Consider the following 22,370-nt stretch of genomic DNA (forward strand, 5'->3'; position numbering starts at 1 on the left):
ATACTCAGATGGAAAAAAACAAAACAAAACAACTCAGATGGCAAGTACTAAGTCCCACTACCAGAAATGCTTCCTGGAAGAGATTACATCTAAATTAGAAGGGCGCCTGGGTGACTCAGACAGTTAAGCATCTGACTTTGGCTCAGGTCATGATCTCGTGGTTTGTGGGTTCAAGCTCCCTGCCAGGCTCTGTGCTGACAGCTCAGAGCCTGGAGCCTGCTTCAGATTCTGGGTCTCCCTCTCTCTCTCTGCCCCTCCCCCACTCATGCTGTCTCTCTCTCTCTCTCAAAAATAAACATTAAAATTAATTAATTAATTAATTAAACCCTAGAGGAAGAATTAGAGCTGGCTAGTTAAAAAGGATTAAAGGTAGAGGGACAAGGTGGGGAGGGCAAGGCAAAGCCTGGAAGGGAGGGAACAGTGGTTCTGGATCAAGGGAACAGAATACGTGCAAAGGTTTCTGAGGAGAGAGAAAGAATGCAATCCTTTCTAAATCTAGAAGTATACAAACTCTTGTACTTACATATTCTTTTTTATTTTTATTTTATTTATTTAAGTAATCTTTACACCCATCGTGGGGCTCAAACTCATAACCCTGAGATCAAGAGTCGCATGCTCTTCTGACTGAGCCACCCAGGTGCCCCTACATTTGCAACTTACAAATACTTATCCCAGTAGCCAGCCTCCAAGATGGCCCCCAATGATCCACAGCTGCTAGTATCCACACTCTTGTGCTGTCCCCTCCAAAACTGATTACGAGTAACCTGTGTCACCAATAGGATAGTGTGGAAACTATGGTGTGTGTCTTCTGAAGTTAGGCATTAAAAGACACCATGGCTTCTGTCTTGCTCTCTTTTGGATCATTTGCTCTGGGGGATGCTACCAGGTCATGAAGACACCCAATGACAGCCTATGGAGAAGTCATTGTGGCAAGGAACCGGGGCCTCATGCCAATAGCCATATGAGTGAACCTTCTTGGAAACACATTTTCCAGGCCCAGTTGACTGTAACCTAGGCCAATATCTTGACTACATTCTCTTAAAAGGCCTTGAGCCAGAACCATCCAAAGAAGCCACTCCGGATTCCTGATTCACAGAAATAGTGCATGATAGATAACAAATATTTAATGTTTCAAGTTGCTAAATGTGGGGGGTTATTCGGCAATAGATAACTAATACACTCACTGATGTGCTCAAAGACACCTTCCAGAGCAAAATGCATCAGCTTTTATCCATCAGGCATTTTCATTTCAGTTATGGGATTATTTTAGTCCGTGGCTTGTTTGCTAAATTTGCACTTGGTTTTTGAGATATTTTGTGAAGACTGTTCATCTGTTTTATCTAGGAAACACAAATGCAGAGCTGAAAGAAAGAAGCAAATGATAGAGACAGATGTAGAGACGAGAACAAAAGCTGAAAGGGGTGAGAAAATCACACAAGATGCACCTCCTGGAGGGATGGTTATCTTCAGGACCAGTGGCTTTAAAGGACAGAGGGAATAGGGACCAGGTGAAACACTTCTATCAGGAATAGCAATCAATGAACAATGAGGAAAAGTGGTTGATGAAATGAAGAAGTCTTGGACTCTGGGCCTAGAGGATCAACACTCAGGTTGGCTGCCCATTAGCTTTTAGAGGCTCAGAACATATTTGAGGACTTAAAGACCAGACCTAGCAAAGAACCACCAGAGGCTCACTGGGGATGGCTTCTTGGCTTTAAGACCCATTTTGATCTGCACAGCATCAAAGTGAGCAGGAGATAGCATCTGCAAATACCTTCACTGCCAAGTACTTCTACACTGCACCTGCTGGGAGAAGGCTTATTTGCCTCAGCAGAGTTTTCAATGTGGACTCCCCTTATAGAATCAAAGGTTACTATTTCAAAGAAGAGACTCACTCATTGGTAGAAATGCCTGTCGTTACTGGTCCTGACTCTTACTCACGCATTTATTCACCAAATATTTACTGAGCTCTAAGAATGTAGCAGATACTCTTCTAGACACTAAGGCTTTGATGGTGAACAAGAAACTCATAGTTTCTTCTTCTTCTTTTTTTTTTTAATGGGGGCAAAACGGTAAGCATGTGAACAAAATAGATAACAATGTCAGATACTATTAATTGCTATGAAGAAAAAATAAAGCCAGATATGATAGAGTGAGCGGGGAGAGGGTTCAGCTATTTTCAGAAGGCTGGTGAGAAAAGGCTCGTTTGAGGAAGTGATATGAGTCACCTCCTAGTAACTTTAGATTTAGCAACATACAGACAAGAAACTGACTTTTGAAACCTAACCTGTTCGTAATTAGACCACATCTGTAGTTCGGTGTGGCTGCAGCTTAGAAGTGAAGGATGTGGCCAGGAAGAGGATTGGTCCATGTGATGAGTCTGAAGAAGGGAGCAATAAACAAATCATAAAGGGTTTTGTAGGCCACAATAACTAGCTGGGCTTTATCTAGAGGACAATAGGGAGCCACAGAAAGGTTTTCAAATTGAAGGGTGAAAGGATTAAGACTATTACCTTAGAAAATCACTCTCAATATAGGGTGGAGACATCAACTCTGAAGGGAGGGGAAATCTTAATAGGTTGTGGCTGCAATGGCCCAGACAGTAAACCAAATTAAAGAGGCAATGGGGCAAGAAGGAAAGCAACAGAAATGAAAAGGCAGGAGTCTGAAGAGTATGAATGATGACAGATAGAAAGGTAGGCTCATTCATTGAAAAATGGGAAAAAAAAGGGTTGAGGCAAGTGAAAGAAGATGAAGACATTTTGGGACATGTTGAGTGTGAGGTACCTATAGGACGTCCCAAGTGAATGTCAACAAGAAGTTGCACATATGGGTCTGGGGCAGAAATTTGTCTCAAATATATAGGCTTGGAAGATGAAATGGTCATGGAACCAAGAGAAGACAGATAGGTCATCTTTGCTGAGTAAAAAGTAAAAAGGGTCAATGGCAGGACTGTAAGAAAGCAACATTTATGGGATTGGCAGCACAAGAGCAGAGATAGTAAAGATAAAACACAATGACTGATCAGAACCACAGATCACAGTGAGATTTCATAGTTCCAGCTGGTCAACTGGCTTGTTCTGTGGAAGCCAGTTAGCTCCCCATCTTTGATGCTTTGACAATGCTGTCATTCATTCAATAAATTTTATGCAGGGGTGCCTGGGTGGCTCAGTGGGTTAAACGTCTGACTTTGGCTCAGGTCATGATTTAATGACTCATGGGTTCCAGCCCCCACATCCGGCTCTGTGCTGAGAGCTCAGAGCCTGCATCCGATTCTGTCTCTGTCTCTCTCTGCCCTATTCTGCTCGTGGTCTGTCTCCTTTTCTCAAAAATAAATAAACATTAACAAAAAGTTTAAAAAGTAAATCTTATTGAGCCTCTACGACCTGCCAGACATTGTCCTAGGTGCTAGGGACGCATCAGTGAGCAAGAAAGACAAATGCCCTGACTTTAAGGAGTTTACGTTCTAGTGTGGGGAACACACAATAAACATTAGAGATAGGTAACTAAATATTACAGGGTGGTAAAAGCTATGGGAAAAAGCAAAGTAGATTAGAGGCATCAGGGTTCTGGAGTGTAAGCAATTTCCAGGAGGATAGTCAAGGTAGACCTCATTGACTAGGTGATACTTGAGTAAAACCCTGAAATTTACCAAGGAGATATCTGATGGTAGAGCGTTCTAGGCAGAAGTTACAACCAGTGCAAAGGTTGTGAGGCAATAGCAGGCTTAGAAAGTTCAAGCAGTGAGCAGTGTTAGGGCCCCAGGAAGAGGATCACAGAAATAGGGGAGCCATCAGGTAGGATTTTAACCTATGTTCTGAGAAAAATGAGGGACTTTGGGGAGGTTTGGGGCTTAAGAGCGACATGACTAAGGGTTTCTAATAGGATCACTCTGACTGCTGCATTTAGAAAAGATGCTCAGTGACAAGGGTAGAAGGGAGACCAGTTAGGAAGCCGGTGCGGAGGTTCGGGCAAAAGATGACGGCACCTCGAGCCAGGATCACAGCTGAGTGGGTTTCCCGGCAGTCTGGAAGTGGGGTGAAAGAGAAAGAGAAGTCGGGAGTAACACCAAGGCTCGTGGCCTCAACACAGGAAAGATGTTGCCATCGACGGAGGCGGGGGATCTTGGGAGGGGCAGGTCGGTCTTCTGGGGTGCGTGAGGAGTGAGGGGGAAGAGAAGGGTGGGCATCAGGGGTTCGGTTCCGGGACACGTTAAGTTGGGGATGTCTCTCCAGGTGGAAATGCCAAGCAGGAAGCTGCCTGTACCAGCTGGAAGACCGGGAGAGGAGCCTGAGCTCGACCTTGTTAGCACAGAACTCGTATTCAGAGCCGCGGGAACGACATCCACACGGTGCGGGGCGTGATGCGGGCCATGGCAGGGCGGGCAAGGAGAGCGTGAGCGCGCAGGGAGAGCTAACGTTATAAAATATGGCCAGAGGGACACGCGCCTTCCCGCGCTGGGCGGCGAGCCGGCGGAGCCCTGCCCGACCCGCAGCCCCGGGCCCGGGCGCTCTCGTCCGCTTCCTGCCCGTCGGCGTGGTTACCGGGCGGCCGGAGCCGAAACTCCTCCGACGGGCGTTTGCATTTTCGGCCAGCTCCCAAAACGAGGCAGCTGTGCGCCGACCGGGGGAGGAAGCCCAGGAGACCGGGGCCACGGGGCGGACTTCATTCACACTACACAGCTCCACCACGTTAGAGCCGATCTTAGTCACCCGTGGACTCGTAAAACCAACACAATCACAACTTTCAGGATGACAGGAGAGGCCGGCAGGCTTCTCTTCCGCGCGCGGGCCGCGCCGCCCGCGTCACTCTGAGGTAACAGCCTTTCTCTTCAATCGCTCCATGGAGCCCCCAGGGCGGGAGGCCTCCTCCACTACGGGTCGAAGGATGGGTCAAGTGGCGCTGCGCGAACAAGGCTGATCCAGTGCCACAAAAGGATTCGCAGGGCGGGGCTACCCAACTCTCTCTCTCTCTCTTTCTCTGTCTCCCTCTCTCTCTTTTTCTCTCGTTCTTATTGGCTGCGGTCGCGAGACTCTCCTCCCCGGCCTGGCTACTCGGGAGTCTCGGAGTCCGGCAGCGGCTCGCCCCTTGGGCGCGCATGCGCACGCGTGGCGGGTGCTCCCCGCACTGAGCAGGCGCGGCCTCGTGTCGGCCGAAGGGGCGGGTGGAACGGCGCGCGCTGCGTCCCGGCGCTCGGCTTTCCCTGCCGGTCCCGCCCTCCGTCGCGGCGGCGCGGTGTATCTTGGGATAGGGAGCGATCTCCGAGCGAGGCAGCAAGATGGACGCGGGATTCTTCCGCGTAAGTAGAAGCGCGGGGATCTGGGGTGAGGGGAGGGCCTCATCGGTGAGGCCCGACAGGAGGCCTAAACTCGGGACGGTGTGGCCACCGAGGGGAGGCTTCGAAGATCCTGACGGCCCTCCGTGCCGGCGGACGCTCCCCCCCTGCCCTGCGGCGGAGACCGGTGCGCCCCTGCGCAGTCTCCTCCTCCGGGATCGTCCCCCCTACGCGGCAGCGACGGTCGCCGGAAAATGGCGGCGGGAATGGGCCAGAGCCGTACCTCGGCGCTCGCCTGCCTAGTGGGGCCTGCAGGCCGAGCCGCGCGCGCCGCCGGGTCCTGGGGCCTAGTTGGGCCGCGAGGAGGAAGTCCCTGGGGGGAGGCCGGAGGGAAGCCCTGAGGTGACTGGCGGCGGGAGGATTCTGGAGAGTACGGGCTAGGGGTACCGCCCCGGGAGAGCGTGTGAGAGAGAGGAGAGGACAGGAAACGGCGTTCAGCGGCTTCTCTCTCGAGAGCGGCGCCAACCACCCCCTCCCCCGTCGTCCCTCCTGGTCCTAAGTCTTCGCGAAGGCGCGGGGTCAGAGTTCGCGGGAACTCCCGCCCAATTTGATATCCCTTTAGGGAGGGGAACTCAGATAATACGCCGTTGGAACGTTCGAATCTGAGACTCTAAGGGCAGCGGGTGCAACAAAAAGTGTGCACGTGTATGGAGGCAGGGGCCCGGGGTAGAGCCCCTCGCCCTCCCGCACGCCGCTCCCCACCCTCCACCCCCCACCCCCGTTTGTTTCTTTCTTTTGAAGTCCGCTGGAGAAAAGGGGCCCCTTACCTACCTAGATTGTCCCAGGGCCACGCTCCCGGCACCTGCGGGCAGGGGAGCTACCTCGTCGAAGTTGGTGCTCGGGGCCCAGACTTTGTCCGGCTGGTACTGCAGGGCCTGTTTGCCCCGTATTCCGCTTCTGTAGGAAACGAGTACCTAGGAGAGACCTAGATGGATGGGAAGTGACACCGATAGGACTAGAGTTTGCAGATGCTTTTCAGTGCAGAACCGACCCTGTAGAGACCGGTGGTTTTGGTCAAAATCCATACTTTGTGTAACATACGTTGCGCCTCGCTACTCCCTGGGGCGTATAATAATGCAGTTTGCATGTTTTTAAAGGGAAAGTGGAAAGAGGGGAAGACCAGGACTTGAGAGAGCATAACTCTGGACACTCTGAAGCCGACGTTGAGATTCTTGAATTGGCTTTAAATGTGCCAATGAGTTTTTCATCAAAAGTTGCAGTATTATTCCCAGCCAGTTACTTGATTTCTTAGGTTGTGCGAAGGATAACTGTAGTTATTTCCATAATGATAGTTTGAATTGAGAGTACTTACCACATTTTCATGCTGTTAATGAACTCTATTTTCTAATTTTCATAAAAGTATTTTGTAGTAAGTACTCAATATTTCCTGTGATCCAATGTAATATTTTGATACAAAAGCCTATTTTGATTTTTTTTTCTTGTTGTTATGACCTTTAGTGGAAAGGAGTTCCAACAGAAAAAGAACAAGGTGGTTCATAAATCCAAAAAAAAATTTTTTTAACGTTTGTCCATTTTTTGAGAGAGAGCCTGAGTGGGGGAGGGGCAAAGAGAGAGGGAGACACAATCCAAAGCAGCCTCCAGGCTCCGAACTGACAGCACAGCCCCCCGCCCCCCCAGTGTGAGGCTTGAACTCATGGACCGTCACTACCTGAGCCAAAGTCGGACGCTTAACCACCCAGGCACCCTGGTGGTTGATAAATTTTAAAACAAAGTTTGTTTTTGGTGTTACTAAAAACCTGGACGAAAGGAGGGGGAGTTATATATTACCTATAATTTCTTCAAGGAGTTGACTGGATTTAAACTGAGTTGCAAGAATTTAGGGCAATTACTTTTTAGTACACTGCCAACAAGATAGTAAACTGAACTTTTCGTTTAAGATCAAAATGATGGCTTTCATTTGTTGAACTTCTGGCACATGCCAGTTACTTTGCATATATTATTTTGAGTTATACGGCCCTGCAAAGTAGATTTTAGCAAGTAAGAAAGCATTGTAAAAGAGGTTAAGTAATGGGCTTTGAGTCATGTGGCTTAAGTAGTGGCAGAATTGGGATTCTAATCCAGGTTCTTTACCTTCCTAAACAAAATTTTCCCGATCACTTTCCAAGGGACAGTGGCCAACTCCGTGAACCAATCAGTAGATTTCACATCACATAGCCAGCTATTTTTTTATTTGGTCCACTTGGAATGAGAAAATGCAGATTAACTAGTGATCACTTGATAATCTCATGTAGTATTTGTAAGCTCTCATTTTTCCAAATTTATTGCTGAAATTAAGTTAATTATTAGGGTAGACCTGTAACAGATTCCATGTTCTCAAAGTTATGAAAACCAACATACAGTCCCAGGGTGTTTTCTTTTTCCTTTTCCGCTTGTTCATAGGCATGACCATAATTTGCAAGCATGCTACTGGTTTTCAGAAGAGGATGAAATTTAATGGTGTTGTTTGGAAGTATATTAAGTATAGTAAATATTTCAGTGTGTTCTTATTTACACAAAAAAAGCCTTAAATGTCTTTTAGCATAGAAAAAGGTGTAAAAAGATACACATCAAACTTAACTTGGTTGTGGGGGAGGTGCTAGCTTTATGCAATATTGCCATATTGACCTGTTACAACAAGTTTATGTTTTGTAATTTTTAAATACAGTCAAATTTTTAAAATGTCAGCTTCATTGGGAAAAAAGTATGCATTCTGCACCTATGAATATTAGCTGTGGTGTTTTCTATTTACTTGATTACCCTATTTCTACTGTAAAGGTCATGGCCATGATTAACTGACAAAAATCAGGAATTTAACTTTGAACTCTTAATTAAAATGTGTTTCTCTTCCCACAGGGAACAAGTGCAGAACAGGATAATCGGTTCAGCAACAAACAGAAGAAGTTACTGAAGCAGCTGAAGTTTGCAGAATGCCTAGAAAAAAAGGTATTCTTCTAGATAAAACTATTTTTGCACCTTTATAGCACAGTTGGTTCATTTTGGGACTGTTAAACATTTTCCACCTTTTAGCAACAACAACACAGAATAGCACAGCCACATAAGAATGAGCCATATTGTAGCGTGTTACACCAAAAAAATTTCATAGGTTAAAAGGAATTTTGTTGGGCAAAACTCTTCAGTGAGCTTTCTTTTAGGATTGTGAACCCTGTACTCAGTCATTTCTTGTATGCTTTATCAGGTGGATATGAGCAAAGTAAATTTGGAGGTTATAAAGCCTTGGATAACAAAACGAGTAACGGAAATCCTTGGGTTTGAAGATGATGTTGTGATTGAGTTTATATTCAACCAGCTGGAAGTGAAGGTAATAATACACAAATGGCTCTTATTTCTGAATATGTGACATAATTTTGTGAATCTATGGAAACTGAATTTTTCTATGGAGTGCAAATATAGGAGGGTTGTTTTACAATGTTTGTTGTGAAAAGAATTCACTTTGTAAACAACTATTAAGGCTGGAAGTTTAGTGAAGGTACATAGTTTTGAAAGCTACACAGGTGAAAAATCAAACTTATTGTTTGTAATTTTGCTGTTACATGTTAAGTTACTTTGACAGCAATTTTCTAATGATAATGTGATTTATGATTTAAAAGGCCTGAACCAAAATGGAAGTTATTCCTTGCGTCTGAAGTATAGCACCATCACCTTATTAGGTCACAGCAGAGTGAGTGTCCCAATGTCGCTCTGACCCAACTCCCTTGATGATGCAGTGTGTGTTTGGAGGTGAGTTGTGTAAAGTGGCCGAACATCAACAACAACAACAAAAACACAAACAGGAAAGAGCAATTGGGTAAATCTATACACTGCTCTTTAAAAATACTATTATGAGATGGACATTTATGTGAAGCATGAGGGGCAATTCTGATTTGATTGGATATTGTTTTTAAAATAATCAAGTAACTGAAGTCTTTAGTTGTAGCTGCATGTCAGCTAGTCATCGATTAACATTTTAGGCACAGACTTTTTGTTTACATTATGCTTAAACTTCAGACTGAAATAAATTGGCAGCATTATTAGAACCAGTTAATATAATCATTCCTTTCTTCATACGTGAGATAATATGAGATGATGATAGAACTGATGTTTAAAAACGATTTTATCATAAGATAGTTTGTTATTTTGCCACAACAACCCAAAGGATAGTAAGATGTACCATATGACCTTTTGGCAAATATACCAATGTGAATTTACCTTTACGTTAATCCTTTTCCCAAAGAGTTCGCCCTTGTGTTTTGACAGAACAGTTGGCATTTCAACTGATAAGGTATTTCTATTTTAAAAATAATTTGGTAATTACATTTTGTTGTGAATATTTTTAAAGATTAATTTTAAGAAAGCACTTCTTTTAAAATGTATACATTTTACTTAGAAAACCAGGAACATGGGAAAACGTTTTTAAAATGATGATTAAAGATAGATTTTATTGGAGAAATGCTTTACTGATTTGTATTTTAGTGCATTTTTAAAACCTAAGTATCTGGTAGTATTCCCCTTGTAGTGAGCATGAGATTAAAGTTTAGAACTTTTTTAAACAATCTTTTCTTTTTTTGTGGTTGTGTACTCATTATTGCTTGTTCGTCTTTTGCAATTTAGATAAATGATATAACATTAAACTCAAGGTGGTTGAGTTGCAGTAGGGAGTCGGAAGCAAGCCAAGGGAACATCTTTCTCTACAGGGGACTTGGCGATTCCAAACCCCCAAGGTTCCAAGAAGAAACTGAAGACACCTGGAATCTGTACTTGCTTTGTGCTATTGAGCTGTGCTTGTTATATGGACCTTGTTGCTTGACCAACAGATTTAGCATTTAAAAACCCAGTTATTTTTGAGAAAACTTGACCTCTTAGCCCTTTGTGGACAGTTGAGAATTCGAGGCATTGTTATAGTAGATTTTCCTTATGTAGAAGTCAGGCTTTCAGCTTAGTCTTCAAAAGTTACAGAGTGCATGCATAACTTGTTAGTTTTCATAACTGGACGGTAGATACTTTATAGAAAGCTATCTTATAGTGGTAGAGAAGTGAATAGTTTATGTACTTTTTCAGTTTCTCATTGGGGGAAGATTTCCAGGCAAGCAAACACTTTCCTTGTTAGTAAATGCAGGAATTTGTGGATGTTCATGATGGTTTTTAAAGTTAATAAATGTAAGGCCCACTAACAGCCACATAGTCTAAAAATACTTACGAAATCCACAAAGGATTAACAGGCTGCTCTGATGCTTTTGGTAGAGTGAGAGAGAATTTGGTAATCTGTGCTAGAGATTATATTGCTGAGAAGCTATTAGAGAAAACTATTTTTTAAGTAGTGAAGAATATATATATATGTATTTAAGCCCCTATGGTAGACTTAAAAAATACTAATTTATATGAGTTTTAGGTTGGTTGGTTGGCCTGTTTTGAAGTAACCTGTTTCTCTTCCTGTCATGTCTTTTTGCAGAATCCAGACTCCAAAATGATGCAAATCAACCTGACTGGGTTTTTGAATGGAAAAAATGCTAGAGAATTTATGGGAGAACTGTGGCCCCTGCTCTTAAGTGCACAAGAAAACATCGCTGGAATCCCTTCTGCTTTTCTAGAACTGAAGAAAGAAGAAATAAAACAAAGACAAGTAATAGCCTTTCTGTTTTGTAATGTTGATTTGAGGGCATGGTATCCAGACTGCTAACACACTTTAAATCTTATGTGACCTGGCTAGGATTAGCATGTTGTTTTGCTTTGCTTTAATATATTTGGACATTGAGTTTTGGTTCTCCACTCCTCCCCAACCCTAATCCAAACACTGAAGTTTAAGATGTCATTTTCCCAGAGTCAGATATGTGTGTGTGTGTGTGTGTGTGTGTGTGTGTGTGTACATTTTTTTTAATGTGAGTACTTCTAGCTTAAGAAAATTGAACTTTAGTAACAGTGTAAAAGTGTAAGCATGGCTTCTTCGTATGGGCAGTGTATGTTAAATCACAAGAGAATAAGTTGAACATGAAAATTATTTTTTTAAGTAAACTTGAAAATCACTATTCTCTTTCATTCAGCTGTTAGGGATTAATTTTCAGCGAGAATAGTCTTGTTGAAAAGCAGGAGGCTGATGAAATGATTTATATGGCATTGGTGTTTATCAGAGGTGCAAAGTCTTCCTCAATTTGTTTAGTGATCTCAGATGTTCGTTCAGCTATGTTTCTTTGAAAACTTGATCTTTGCAGATTGAACAAGAAAAGTTGGCATCTATGAAAAAGCAAGATGAAGACAAGGATAAGAGGGATAAGGAAGAAAAAGAAAGCAGCAGAGAAAAAAGGGAGAGGTCTCGGAGCCCAAGAAGGTATAATATAACGGATGCATATGTTTTACAAATACTTCAGATAGTATTCTGTGTGTAGAAAGTTACACAGTTAAAAAGGAAGCTACCAGCACTATTCAGAATTTTTTCCATCATGTAGTTTTCATGATGAACTAAGGCTGGTCTCTGGCCCAAAATATTAAAGTTTTGTTTGAGGCAGATCATTGGACTATAATAATTGTCTCTTAAATCTTGGTGAATTGTACAACTCTCAATTTCTAAATCAGAATCTAGACTTGCTTTTCCATATTGCTTTTCTTTAAATATAGCATTTAATTATTTTAATCTTCTCCAGTTCTTTTTCTTTCCTTTTAATTAGAAATCTGTACCCATTAGCCATTCATGTTATACTTCTCTAATGCCCTGTTCTGCTTTTCTTAGATGGTTGTATTGAACCCAAAACAGATCATTTATTTGTTTTCTTCTTCCTTCCAATGAGACTATGGTTAGGTTTCCATTTTTAAACCCATGACTCAGCTTCTACTGTATTTGTGGTGAAAGGTGAGAATTCTACTAGGGTTTTCATTTTTAGAGTTCTGCTAATTTTTTCACAAATCTTCTGGAATTAAAGGGCAGAGGTAATTTCTTTATCCATTTTAATTTGTATATTTGGTATTAAAACCTCCTTACTAGGGAAGCAGTATTATTTCTAGTGTTAAGCACATCACAGTGGTAACTAGGCTATTGATGAACCAGGTCTGCTGTTTTACTTTTACGTTAGGGAAACTATTATTGAAAAGGAAAGGGGACTTCTCCTTTTCCTAAAAGGCTATGCAAATATGACATGTTTCTTTTTTCTTCCAAAGAGCACATTAATTGCACTAGTCATTTTTCTGGAATACCTAGATTACCTGACAAACTCTATGGTGGGATCTGTCTGCACCCCAACTCTTGTTTTGTTGAGTTTTTTTGGATTTGTTGTTAGGGAATATCTCTTTACTTTTAAGCATTCTCTTCCTCTGAAAAGTTGGTCTTTGGTCTCTTCATCTCTGGGAATGATTAAGAATCTAAATCTAGAGTTCCAGGTCAATGCTTTCCTCTTATAACTGGTATACCAGACAGTGTTGTTACCTTTTGTTTGCTTACCTTTCTGGTTTTCTTTTGGCCCTTCCCATATTAAGTAAATATGACAGGATATCTTCTTTTCATAAGGAATCTCTCACCTATAAGGAACAGTGGTATAATTAAAAAGATTAATTTCTCAGTTTGCCCTTGACCCTCTCCCCCAACCAACATTATTCAAAAACCTGAAAAAAATTGCTTTTATCCTAGACACAAACCTGAAAAAAATTGCTTTTATCCTAGACGCAAATCCAGATCTCCTTCCCCTAGAAGACGATCTTCCCCTGTCAGGAGAGAGAGAAAGCGCAGTCATTCTCGGTCTCCCCGCCACAGAACCAAGAGCCGGAGTCCTTCCCCTGCTCCAGAAAAGAAGGAAAAAACTCCAGAGCTCCCAGAACCATCAGTGAAAGTAAAAGAACCTTCAGTACAAGAGGCCACTTCTACTAGGCAAGTAGATAAAAATTTATTTATAAATAAGAATTTTAGGCTGTTGCTAACTGCCAGTATAATTCTGAGTTACAAACATAAAATTACTTGGTTATTTCCCTTTTGTATTTTTTAAATCATAAGATCAGCTTGTTGACAGATTCAGATTCTGTAGGAGAGTGTAAATAAAATGCCCCAAGGGCACCTGGGTGGCTCAGTTGGCTAAGCGTCTGACTTCAGCTCAGGTCACGATCTCACGGTTGGAGGGTTTGTGAGTTCGAGCCCCGTGTGGGGCTCTGTGCTGTCATCGCCGAGCCTGCTTTTGTTCCTGTCTGCCCCTCCCCAGTTCATGCTCTCAGCTCTCTGTCTCGAAGATAAAAACACCAAAAAAATTTTAAAAAGTGAAATGCCCCAAAGGTAACCACTGCTATTGGTTGGTTGTATTGTTTCAGATATCTTATATCCTGTAACTTGCTTTTTTCACCAGTATTGTGGACAACTTTGTACTCTTAAGAATGTATGTGGTTAGAATTGTTAGTTGCATTTTGGCTTTCACTGATGTGTATATATCTTTTGGAGCTGGGGAGAAGTCCTCATGGATTTTGGCACCATCTTAAAAAGAGAAATAACCATATTGCATCAACATTTTGTTTCTACAGTGACATCCTGAAAGTTCCCAAACCTGAACCTGTACCAGAGCCTAAAGAACCTTCTCCAGAGAAGAATTCCAAAAAAGAAAAGGAGAAGGAGAAGACCCGACCAAGATCTCGGTCACGTTCCAAATCAAGATCCCGGACACGGTCTCGCTCTCCTTCTCATACTCGACCTAGACGGCGTCATAGATCCCGATCAAGGTGAGTTAGGGCTGTAGGAGTGACATAGATCTTAGGTTTTATGTGCTCCTCTGCTGAGTGGAATTAGGTAGATAATTTCAGAGCAGTAGAGAGCATTTAATTAGTACAAATGTTATTCTTTGGACCTACAGAGAGAATTTGAGGTCACTTTTGTGTGCTGTAGAAATTTGTGTGCACACGCTTTGCCACAAAAATCTCTACATAAATGGAAACTCGCATCCTTTGAAGTCGGTTTTTAAAATGTAGGTGTTGAGAAAGCTGTCTCAGGGACTTGGTTCCTTGTTCTTGTTTATTCAGGCCCTAATTCTGTTTGTTATGGCAGATCATACTCCCCGAGAAGGCGGCCAAGCCCGAGAAGGCGGCCATCTCCTCGAAGAAGAACTCCACCAAGACGAATGCCACCTCCACCCAGGCATAGAAGAAGTAGATCTCCAGTGAGACGGTGAGGGTTTTCTTTTTTCTTATACTTTTTCCTTTATTTTCTTTTCCTCCTCCTCCTCCTTTTTTTTTTTCTTTTTTTTTTCTTTGGAAGTGTCAGTACATGAAAATGCAGCACGTGTTAGCTTTAGGCTCGTGTTTGTATTTGTGTTCCCCTGAAGAAAGCTCAGGAGTGTTACGAGGTGATGCCTAAAGAGCCTCTCATTTGAGGTTTAATTATGTCACAGAAACCACGCTAGTGCAGTGTTGGGGGTGGGAAACAAGAAATTCACATTTCACTGATACTTGACGTTAACTTTTACCCTTTGAGACCCCACCCAGATCTCCTAGCAATGAGGGAATCTGCGGCCCTCCCACTTTCCTTGGATTTAAATTATCACTGGCTTCTAGAAAGCAGATAACTACAGAGGCAGTAAGCTACTTTCACCAATATTAGAATAACCTATTTGCATTACATTTTTGTTTGAAGTGTTTTTTTCCCATTACAGAAATGAGTGCTTATAAAATTTCAAACAAATAAGTTGAAAATTACCCATAATCCTATTCCATGGATATAGCCATTTTTAGCAGTTCGGCATCTAGTCATTTTTGAAGAGATCAGTCAGAAAACTAACCCTGTCAGTATCAATGTTCTTTTTTAAAGAGTCATTTTAAAATTGGCATAAGGCAGAACATTTGGGTCTATCCCTTTTAACAAAAAGATTGTTGCTAAATCTGCCCGAAGTAGAGGTTTGGTGCACCGATAGAGTTTTCTGCCTTCTTGACCTCCTTGGAAAGAGCTATGATGATTGTGTTTCAGATTATAGTTAGCACAGAAGTCTTTTGTGTTTGAGCCTTTAAGTTATTTGCGGGAAAATGAATCCACTTGGGGAAAAAGGGGAAATAATAAGGTCCATAGTTGTTTGTTTCTGTAGTCGGGTTTTTCGGAGTCCCATATTGTTTTAAAAGAAAATATTTGGGGGGAGGAGGTGGTTATTGTGAACTCTTTATGACTAGTGGTAAAAATGATAGACTTGATGTTACTGCTGATAAATGAGACTGATGATGTAAATGGTCAGTTGATTAGGCATCCCACTTTTCTAAAATTGGTTATATTCTTTTCTAGGAGAAAATTAATGCCGGTGCTCTCTAGTACGAGATTAGCGGAAACAGCTATTTCTTAAATTGGAGTTTTGCAAACAGCGTGTTTTAATTGTGCTTACTGAGCCATTTAGCAGTCAAAATATTTTGCAGATTGTGTAAGATTCCCTTTCAGCCAGCTTTTATCTCACACTTAAGGTAGGGTTTCTTTTTTTCAGGTTCTCAGGAATTCTTCTGCCAAAGGTGAATTCTGCAGGTACACATAATTGCAACAGAACTTACCACAGTTTTTGCCGCAGAATTCGAGAGGCCCCTGCTTCTAAGTTTATGTAGCTAAATGAATTCCTAACTGCTGCACATCTTTTTTTAAAAATGCAGCCTAAAGGTTGTTTGACTTTGTGCTCTTAAACGGAAAATACTTCGCCACCCAAATTTTGTATGCAAACTCCAAACGATGATATCACTCCTAAGGAAGAAAGAGACTGGCTAGTTACTGTATTATAGCTTTCAACATGACATATTTTATAACTGGACAGACAACTCAAACAGAAGCATTCATCAGAATAAGTTATTCATATTTAGTCTCAGAACTAGCTGTTTCCTGTCCTAGGTCATGGTTTTGTTTCCCATTTTTTTTTTAAACTTAATTATGTGCTTAGCTACATAAACTCAAAAGTTGGATAAAAATAGCTGTTTTTGTGTAAACTGTACATACCTGTAAGGTCGTTTTTGACAAGTATGCAGTTAACGAACGTGAATCCTTTATTCCACAGAAGAAGGCGTTCATCAGCGTCCTTGTCTGGAAGTAGTTCGTCATCTTCTTCGTCTCGTTCCCGGTCACCGCCAAAGAAGCCTCCTAAGAGGACATCCAGCCCCCCTCGGAAAACTCGTAGGTTATCTCCTTCAGCAAGTCCTCCGAGGCGAAGGCATAGGCCATCACCTCCAGCAACTCCACCGCCAAAAACTCGTCATTCCCCAACACCCCAGCAGTCAAACCGTACAAGAAAAAGTCGTGTTTCTGTCTCTCCAGGGAGAACTTCAGGTAAAGGTAAAAATCAAACACACAAAAACAGTGTATGTTTGTTCTTTCTCTGTTTGGCTACAAAGTGCCTAGTCAGTTTTCGCTCCTGCCCCTTCCCCCTTCACGGTAAGAAGGAGCTGGGTAATATTTGTGGGTGATATTCTTTGTAAATTTGCTTTTCACCTTTTCTTTCCTCTTTGAGTTCTTGGGGTTTCTTGAAGCAGAGTTTACGTGTAAACTTGTTTTTAGCAGTTGCCCTCTGGCATTGAGTAAGTGGAGAAATACATTACCAGCCCCAATATTTGCATGTGATATTCTTTGTAAATTTGCTTTTCACCCTTTCCTCTTTAAGTTCTTGGGGTTTGTTGAAACAGAGTTTATGTGTAAACTTGTTTTTAGCAGTTGCCTTTGGCATTGAGTAAGTGGAGAAATACATTCGTTAGCAGCCATGGGCTGAGTTGGGGGAGCTTATCAAAGTCCCTGTTGTCATGATAAGGGACCATTTTATTACTATGAGACCAGTTAATTTTTTTCCCCTGAAGATTTTTTTGTTTGATATCTTATTTGAGGACTCCATATTCTGTTTGAGTTCTTTCTTGGCCACATTGTGCTCGCTAGGGAAGAACATGGTGTCCCCTTAAAAGCCTATTTGTTTTTTAATTTAGGCTCTAGGCAGGGTTCTTCTGAGTGTTGTCCTTGCTTTATTCTGCAGATTGATTTCTGAGGAATTTATGATCTGTGATCTGGCCAGGCAAGTAGAATGCCGTATTAGTCTGAGTGAAGGTTGTGGTGTATTGGGGTTTGTTCCTTTGGGTTAAATACACATGGAGAAAGGCGGTAGGATCTATTTGAATTGGGCCTCTGGTGCTGAGGGCTGAGATGATAGCCTGAAGGGTGAGTAGTGGGGCAGGGGAAATCCTAAAAGCTGCTGTAGTAATTGATTTTTAAGAAGCAGCCTGCAGGTTAATATATACTGGGCTTGCTCTGATCACATCTAAATTTTCAGGTTAGAACAAAGAAAATGGGGATGGGCAAGGTTTTCACTTTGAGGTATAGACAAGCTAGCAGAGTGACAGGGGGACTGACAGGTAATGCTGTCACCTATAACAAGTAATGTGTAGATTATTTTCTGAATCTTAATTGGGTAATTAATTATTCTATGGTCATTTTTGTTGCTTTGGCTCTTTAGACCTAGACGGACACCTGGATAAGAACAGAAAAACATTTGAGTCTTCCAGGTTTAGACCTAATTTAAGTATGGGAGGGGGCCTTAGGATCACTTATTTTCATAACCTCGTGTCCCATATTACCTTCAGTTCGTACCTTTTTGACAAGTATGACAAATAGGAAAATTTCAGTGCTTTCTAGCAACTGTGTCCAGTATGTTAAGTATTTGTACTTCTGCATATTTTTTTGTTCTTCCTTTGGAGCCAGAAAGCTCTATAGTGAAAAAGTATTATAAAAGTTCCCACCTGTTCCTTTGCAAAAAACATAGCAAGGTGTGATATAGCCAAAGAGTAATAAAAGTATCTGAACGGGAGGATTGAGTCTTTGTTAAAGTAGATAAGAGTTCACTTTTTGCAGAGGGCATAGGCACTAACCTCTTGTGTCCTGATACATTGTCAAGGGAGTGGGCCAGTACTTTAAAAAAAAAAAAAAATTCATGGTAGATACGCACGTTGGAGAGAAATAAAATAAGTCCTGGTGAAGACGAAGAGCTAGTTATGTTCCTATGGATTCTGGGGCAGGTCTTCCATGTGCAAACAAAACACAACCAAAGAAAGGCACTGTGGGCAGTAGAGTCAGAGACTGCCTCGTGTCCTTAAGCTGAATTTGGCTCTGACTACTTGGAGGTAACTTTTTATGGTAAGATGATCCCAGGCCCCTGTGATGAAATTTCAGAGGTAGAACAGATTTTTGAGATTGTCATCAAGAAACAGGTTCTCAGGTTAAGTGATTTGGTCAAAGTCAACCAGCCAGGTCTAAAATTTGGGTTCTCATTTCCCAGTTGAAAAATGTATACTTTGCCCAGCTTTCCTACCCCAAAAAGCTTGTTTTGATGTCTGGAGTGGGGAGATGGAGGGCAAGGTGCAACTTTAACTTTAGATTCTGTACCTGGTAGGATGATTTCAGAAATTCCTTTCTTGCAACACTCCACTGCTTATAAGATCAGTGACACCATTGAAATATAATAGATTTTACTGTAGTAGTTACCAATCGGGACTTTTAATATTGAGCAAATGGAGTGGGAGGGAGGCAGACAAAACATTTTGGGGAATTTAAAGGTGAATAATTTGTGGAGTACATTGTACATTCTCATCCGAAAGGGTCTTCAGGAGGCATTTTGTAATCAGTGGCATGTTAGTTAAACTGGCATTATCTTAGTACAGAAAGCAGTATGTTGAAATCAGTGAGATATTTAATGAAATATGTTTACAGAGGATCTATATCTATTGTGATTTTAGGATGAGATCCATTTAGCCATGTAAACTGTATTCTGCAGACAAAATTATTTTACCAGTTCTAGTAACAGTAACTTTACACGTGATCTTTTGGACAAATCTGGGAGATTAATAATTAATAGGACTATTGAAGTAAACTTAAAATTCTGGTTTTACAGTTGACTTAGAAGATTTCTGACTTTATGCTAGAATGATTTTGCCCCTTGAATACTAAAAATAAAACATTAACATAATAAACTGTCAGATCTTCTTTAGATCAACAAACTCTGATGAAACATTAACTATGTTAATAATGCAATGATTCAGTCATATTAAGCCAGAGTAGGCATATATAATAGATACTTATTTTAATGGTATGAATATATTGATAATAGACTTTAAACCATTAGCTAAAGAGATTGGATCAAGATAAAACTCCAAATGTGTATTTCTGTGGGGGAAAAATGTGTATGTTCTAGTTCAGTGGTGTTTATTCAGTTGGCATTTGCCAACTATCTTGCAGATATAACCACATTTTTAGTGTATCATAGGGGAAAATGCATTCTGACATTTAGACAGCTTCTAAACACATTTTAGAACCCAGTTCTTTTAGGAAGTAACTTAGACATGGATGGGGGGGGGGGGTATAAGTAACTGGATGCCTCTAATAATTTTTCAAGAATTCAAGATTAACTGACACTTTGAAGTGGAGAATACAGACCAGAAAAATAGCCTCAAGTCCTTAAAAGTTTTATTTAAAAGCATGTGTATTTTATGTCTTTGAATTTGTTAAAATACACGTTTTGAGTATACTTTTGCTGTTGTGGTTTTTAAAGTATTTTTTAATAGTTTTTTTATGTTTATTTTTGCAAGAGAGCGTGCACACACACATGCACACATGCGCGAGCGGGGGAAGGGCAGAGATAGTGAGAGACACAGAATTTGTAGCAGGCTCCAGGTTCCAAGCTGTCATCACAAAGCCCAACATGGGGCTCGAACTTGTGAACTGTAGGATCGTGACCTGAGCCAAAGTCGGGACACTTAACCAACTGAGCCACCCAGGCACCCCCTTTTTAAATATTTTTTTAAGTTTATTTATTTAGATGGAGAGCAAGTGAGCAGGGAGGGGCAGAGAGAAGAGAGAGAATCTCAAGCAGGCTCCACATTGCCAGCACAGAGAGCCTGACCATGGGTCTCGAACTCTCGAACCATGAGATCATGATCTGAAATCAAGAGTCAGATGCCTTGACTGAGCCACTTAAGCACCCCTTGCTGCTATATTTCATGATAACTGATTAGATATTAACCATTTTTTACCCAATCCAGTAGTTTGTCCAAAACACTAGTTAGAATAATTAGTAAAATGCAGATCATTTTTGAAGTATTGTGGTAAATTCTTCAGTTTCAGTACTTTAGCAAAGGTGAGCTTTCTGTTTTAGATCACTAGCTCTCTAAGTTACTGCCCCTTAGACTAAGCCTTTACAGCATTCTGAAGAAGAGTGTTAAATGAAATGTATTTGCATTCTAGGTCAACATCCCATGGTAATTGCTTTAGTCAAAACAGATATGAGGGTCCTTAGGGGATCATATCTGTCTTCAAATTTAGTTTTTAGCAGGATGCTCTCAAATGATATTTCAGGTTAATCTGTGGTAAGCTTACTGGTTATATCTGTGTATACTTTTGATTTTAGTTGAAGGCGTGGACGGATATTATAAATAGGGCGGAAATTATAAATTGGTGGAAATTAAAGCCTATGCTCTAGAAATAGAGTCTTGGGTTCAGATCCTAGTTCACTTTAATTATCTATGTGACTGTGGTTGAAGTTACTGCTTTTTAAGCCTCACATTTCTCCTCTTGTAAATTGGGCAGGAGGGTGGGGGGAGGTGGTATTACTAGCAACAGCAACAACTACTTAATACAGCAAGCATACAAAAGATTGTTGCATAATAATTTTCCATGCAACTTGGAAAAGAGAGGTTGGGTTACTTATAAGGTGCTCACAGCTCTCTTACTACCTTAGGTATATTTCAGAGCTCCTGCCCCCTCCCCCCTTTTTAAGCTTTAGCAAGAATCCTTCAGCCATAGTGTTTAATTATTTTTGTTATTGTGAGGGCTTACTTTTTTTATAGGTAGTTTAAATCCCTCATGCTATTATGAAGGTTGTATTTCTACATAGAGTCTTTAGTCTCTTGGTAGCCAACTCCTACCTCTTCTCCGGAACAAATTTCTTTCTCTGAAGATTTCATCAAATCTTATTTCTTAACCATGTATCATTTTTTACTACTTTTCTGAACCCACCTATAGCAGATGCTTGAAAGCTCTTGTGCTGATGGGGCCTGTGTAGTTGAGCACATGTGATTTAGGTTGTGGGGTGGAACCCAGAGGTTTATTGAGTTGAAGGTTACACAGATCTTCTATGCAGAGCTTTTGTTGCTGAGAAACAGCAACTCCTGATTTCTCTTAACTGGCATTTCTCTTGGGAGAATCTTAAGATTCAAAAATCATTATGGAACCTTTTAAGCTTTTCACCAAACGTCTAAAAATGCTTGCTTCCCTTCAGGTAGTGTTGAGATAATGACAAGGTCTCGTGGAATTATGTAATTGGCAATAAATTCTTTATAAGCATAGTCTTTCTGCCATTAAGACAGTGTCTTGTGAGGTAGCTTTGTTTTTTGTTGTTTTGCTATTCCTTATATGTAAGGTGGTTTTTTTTCCTCATTATTTTTAGTGACAAAACACAAAGGTACTGAGAAAAGAGAGTCCCCTTCACCAGCACCTAAGCCTAGAAAAGTAGAGTTATCTGAATCGGGTAAGTTTTCGTGTGTTTTTTTGTTTGAGCCGAATTATATTTTTTGCACATTTGGTCAGCCCCTCTGGTTAAAGATTAATTATAGAATATGACTTAGTGGTTAAGAGCTATGGTTCTGAAGTCAGACCAACCTGGGTTGAATCCCCAGCTTCACTACTTAACTACTTTTTTTTTTTTTTTTTTTTTTTTTTTTTGTTTACATTTATTTATTTTTTGAGAGATATAGAGAGAAAGAGCACAAGTTGGGGAGGGGCAGAGAGAGAAGGAGACACAGAGTCCGAAGCAGGCTCCAGGCTCTGAGCTGTCAGCACAGAGCCTGACGTGGGGCTTGAACTCACAAACCATGAGATCATGACCTGAGCCGAAGTCAGAGGCTTAACCCACAGAGCCACCCAGGTGCCCCACTACTTAACTACTTTTTTTGTTTAATTACTTAATTTATTTGAGTCTCATTTCTTAAATCTGAAATGCAGGTAACAGTATCATCCTTTAGGCTTTTGACAATTAACTGAAATAATGCTTATAAAGTTCTTAGTGCTTAACTTGACCTATAGTAAATAAGTTTA

General features: G+C 41.3%; 1 protein-coding gene across 13 annotated transcripts in view; it reads left to right on the forward strand.

Annotated features, from left to right (window-relative positions):
• Positions 1 to 5,146: 5,146 nt before the first annotated feature.
• The window catches only part of SRRM1 (serine and arginine repetitive matrix 1), a 31,320-nt gene continuing 14,096 nt past the window's right edge, over positions 5,147 to 22,370 (forward strand). For 6 of the 13 annotated variants that reach the window (XM_045035309.1, XM_045035314.1, XM_045035312.1 and 3 more), the window contains exons 1-10: positions 5,147 to 5,299; positions 8,189 to 8,278; positions 8,532 to 8,654; positions 10,782 to 10,952; positions 11,539 to 11,654; positions 12,978 to 13,181; positions 13,820 to 14,014; positions 14,337 to 14,456; positions 16,306 to 16,580; positions 21,724 to 21,804. In XM_045035309.1, the coding sequence (XP_044891244.1) occupies positions 5,279 to 5,299; positions 8,189 to 8,278; positions 8,532 to 8,654; positions 10,782 to 10,952; positions 11,539 to 11,654; positions 12,978 to 13,181; positions 13,820 to 14,014; positions 14,337 to 14,456; positions 16,306 to 16,580; positions 21,724 to 21,804 (1,396 nt within the window). In that variant the 5' untranslated portion in view covers positions 5,147 to 5,278. Of the gene's footprint in view, positions 5,300 to 8,188; positions 8,279 to 8,531; positions 8,655 to 8,943; positions 10,953 to 11,538; positions 11,655 to 12,977; positions 13,182 to 13,819; positions 14,015 to 14,336; positions 14,457 to 16,305; positions 16,581 to 21,723; positions 21,805 to 22,370 lie in introns of those variants that run through there. The other 7 variants (XM_019836411.3, XM_045035316.1, XM_045035311.1 and 4 more) reach the window with 4 other exon arrangements.

Source organism: Felis catus, chromosome C1 (genome assembly GCF_018350175.1).
Source record: "Felis catus isolate Fca126 chromosome C1, F.catus_Fca126_mat1.0, whole genome shotgun sequence".
NCBI classification, from domain to species: domain Eukaryota; kingdom Metazoa; phylum Chordata; class Mammalia; order Carnivora; family Felidae; genus Felis; species Felis catus.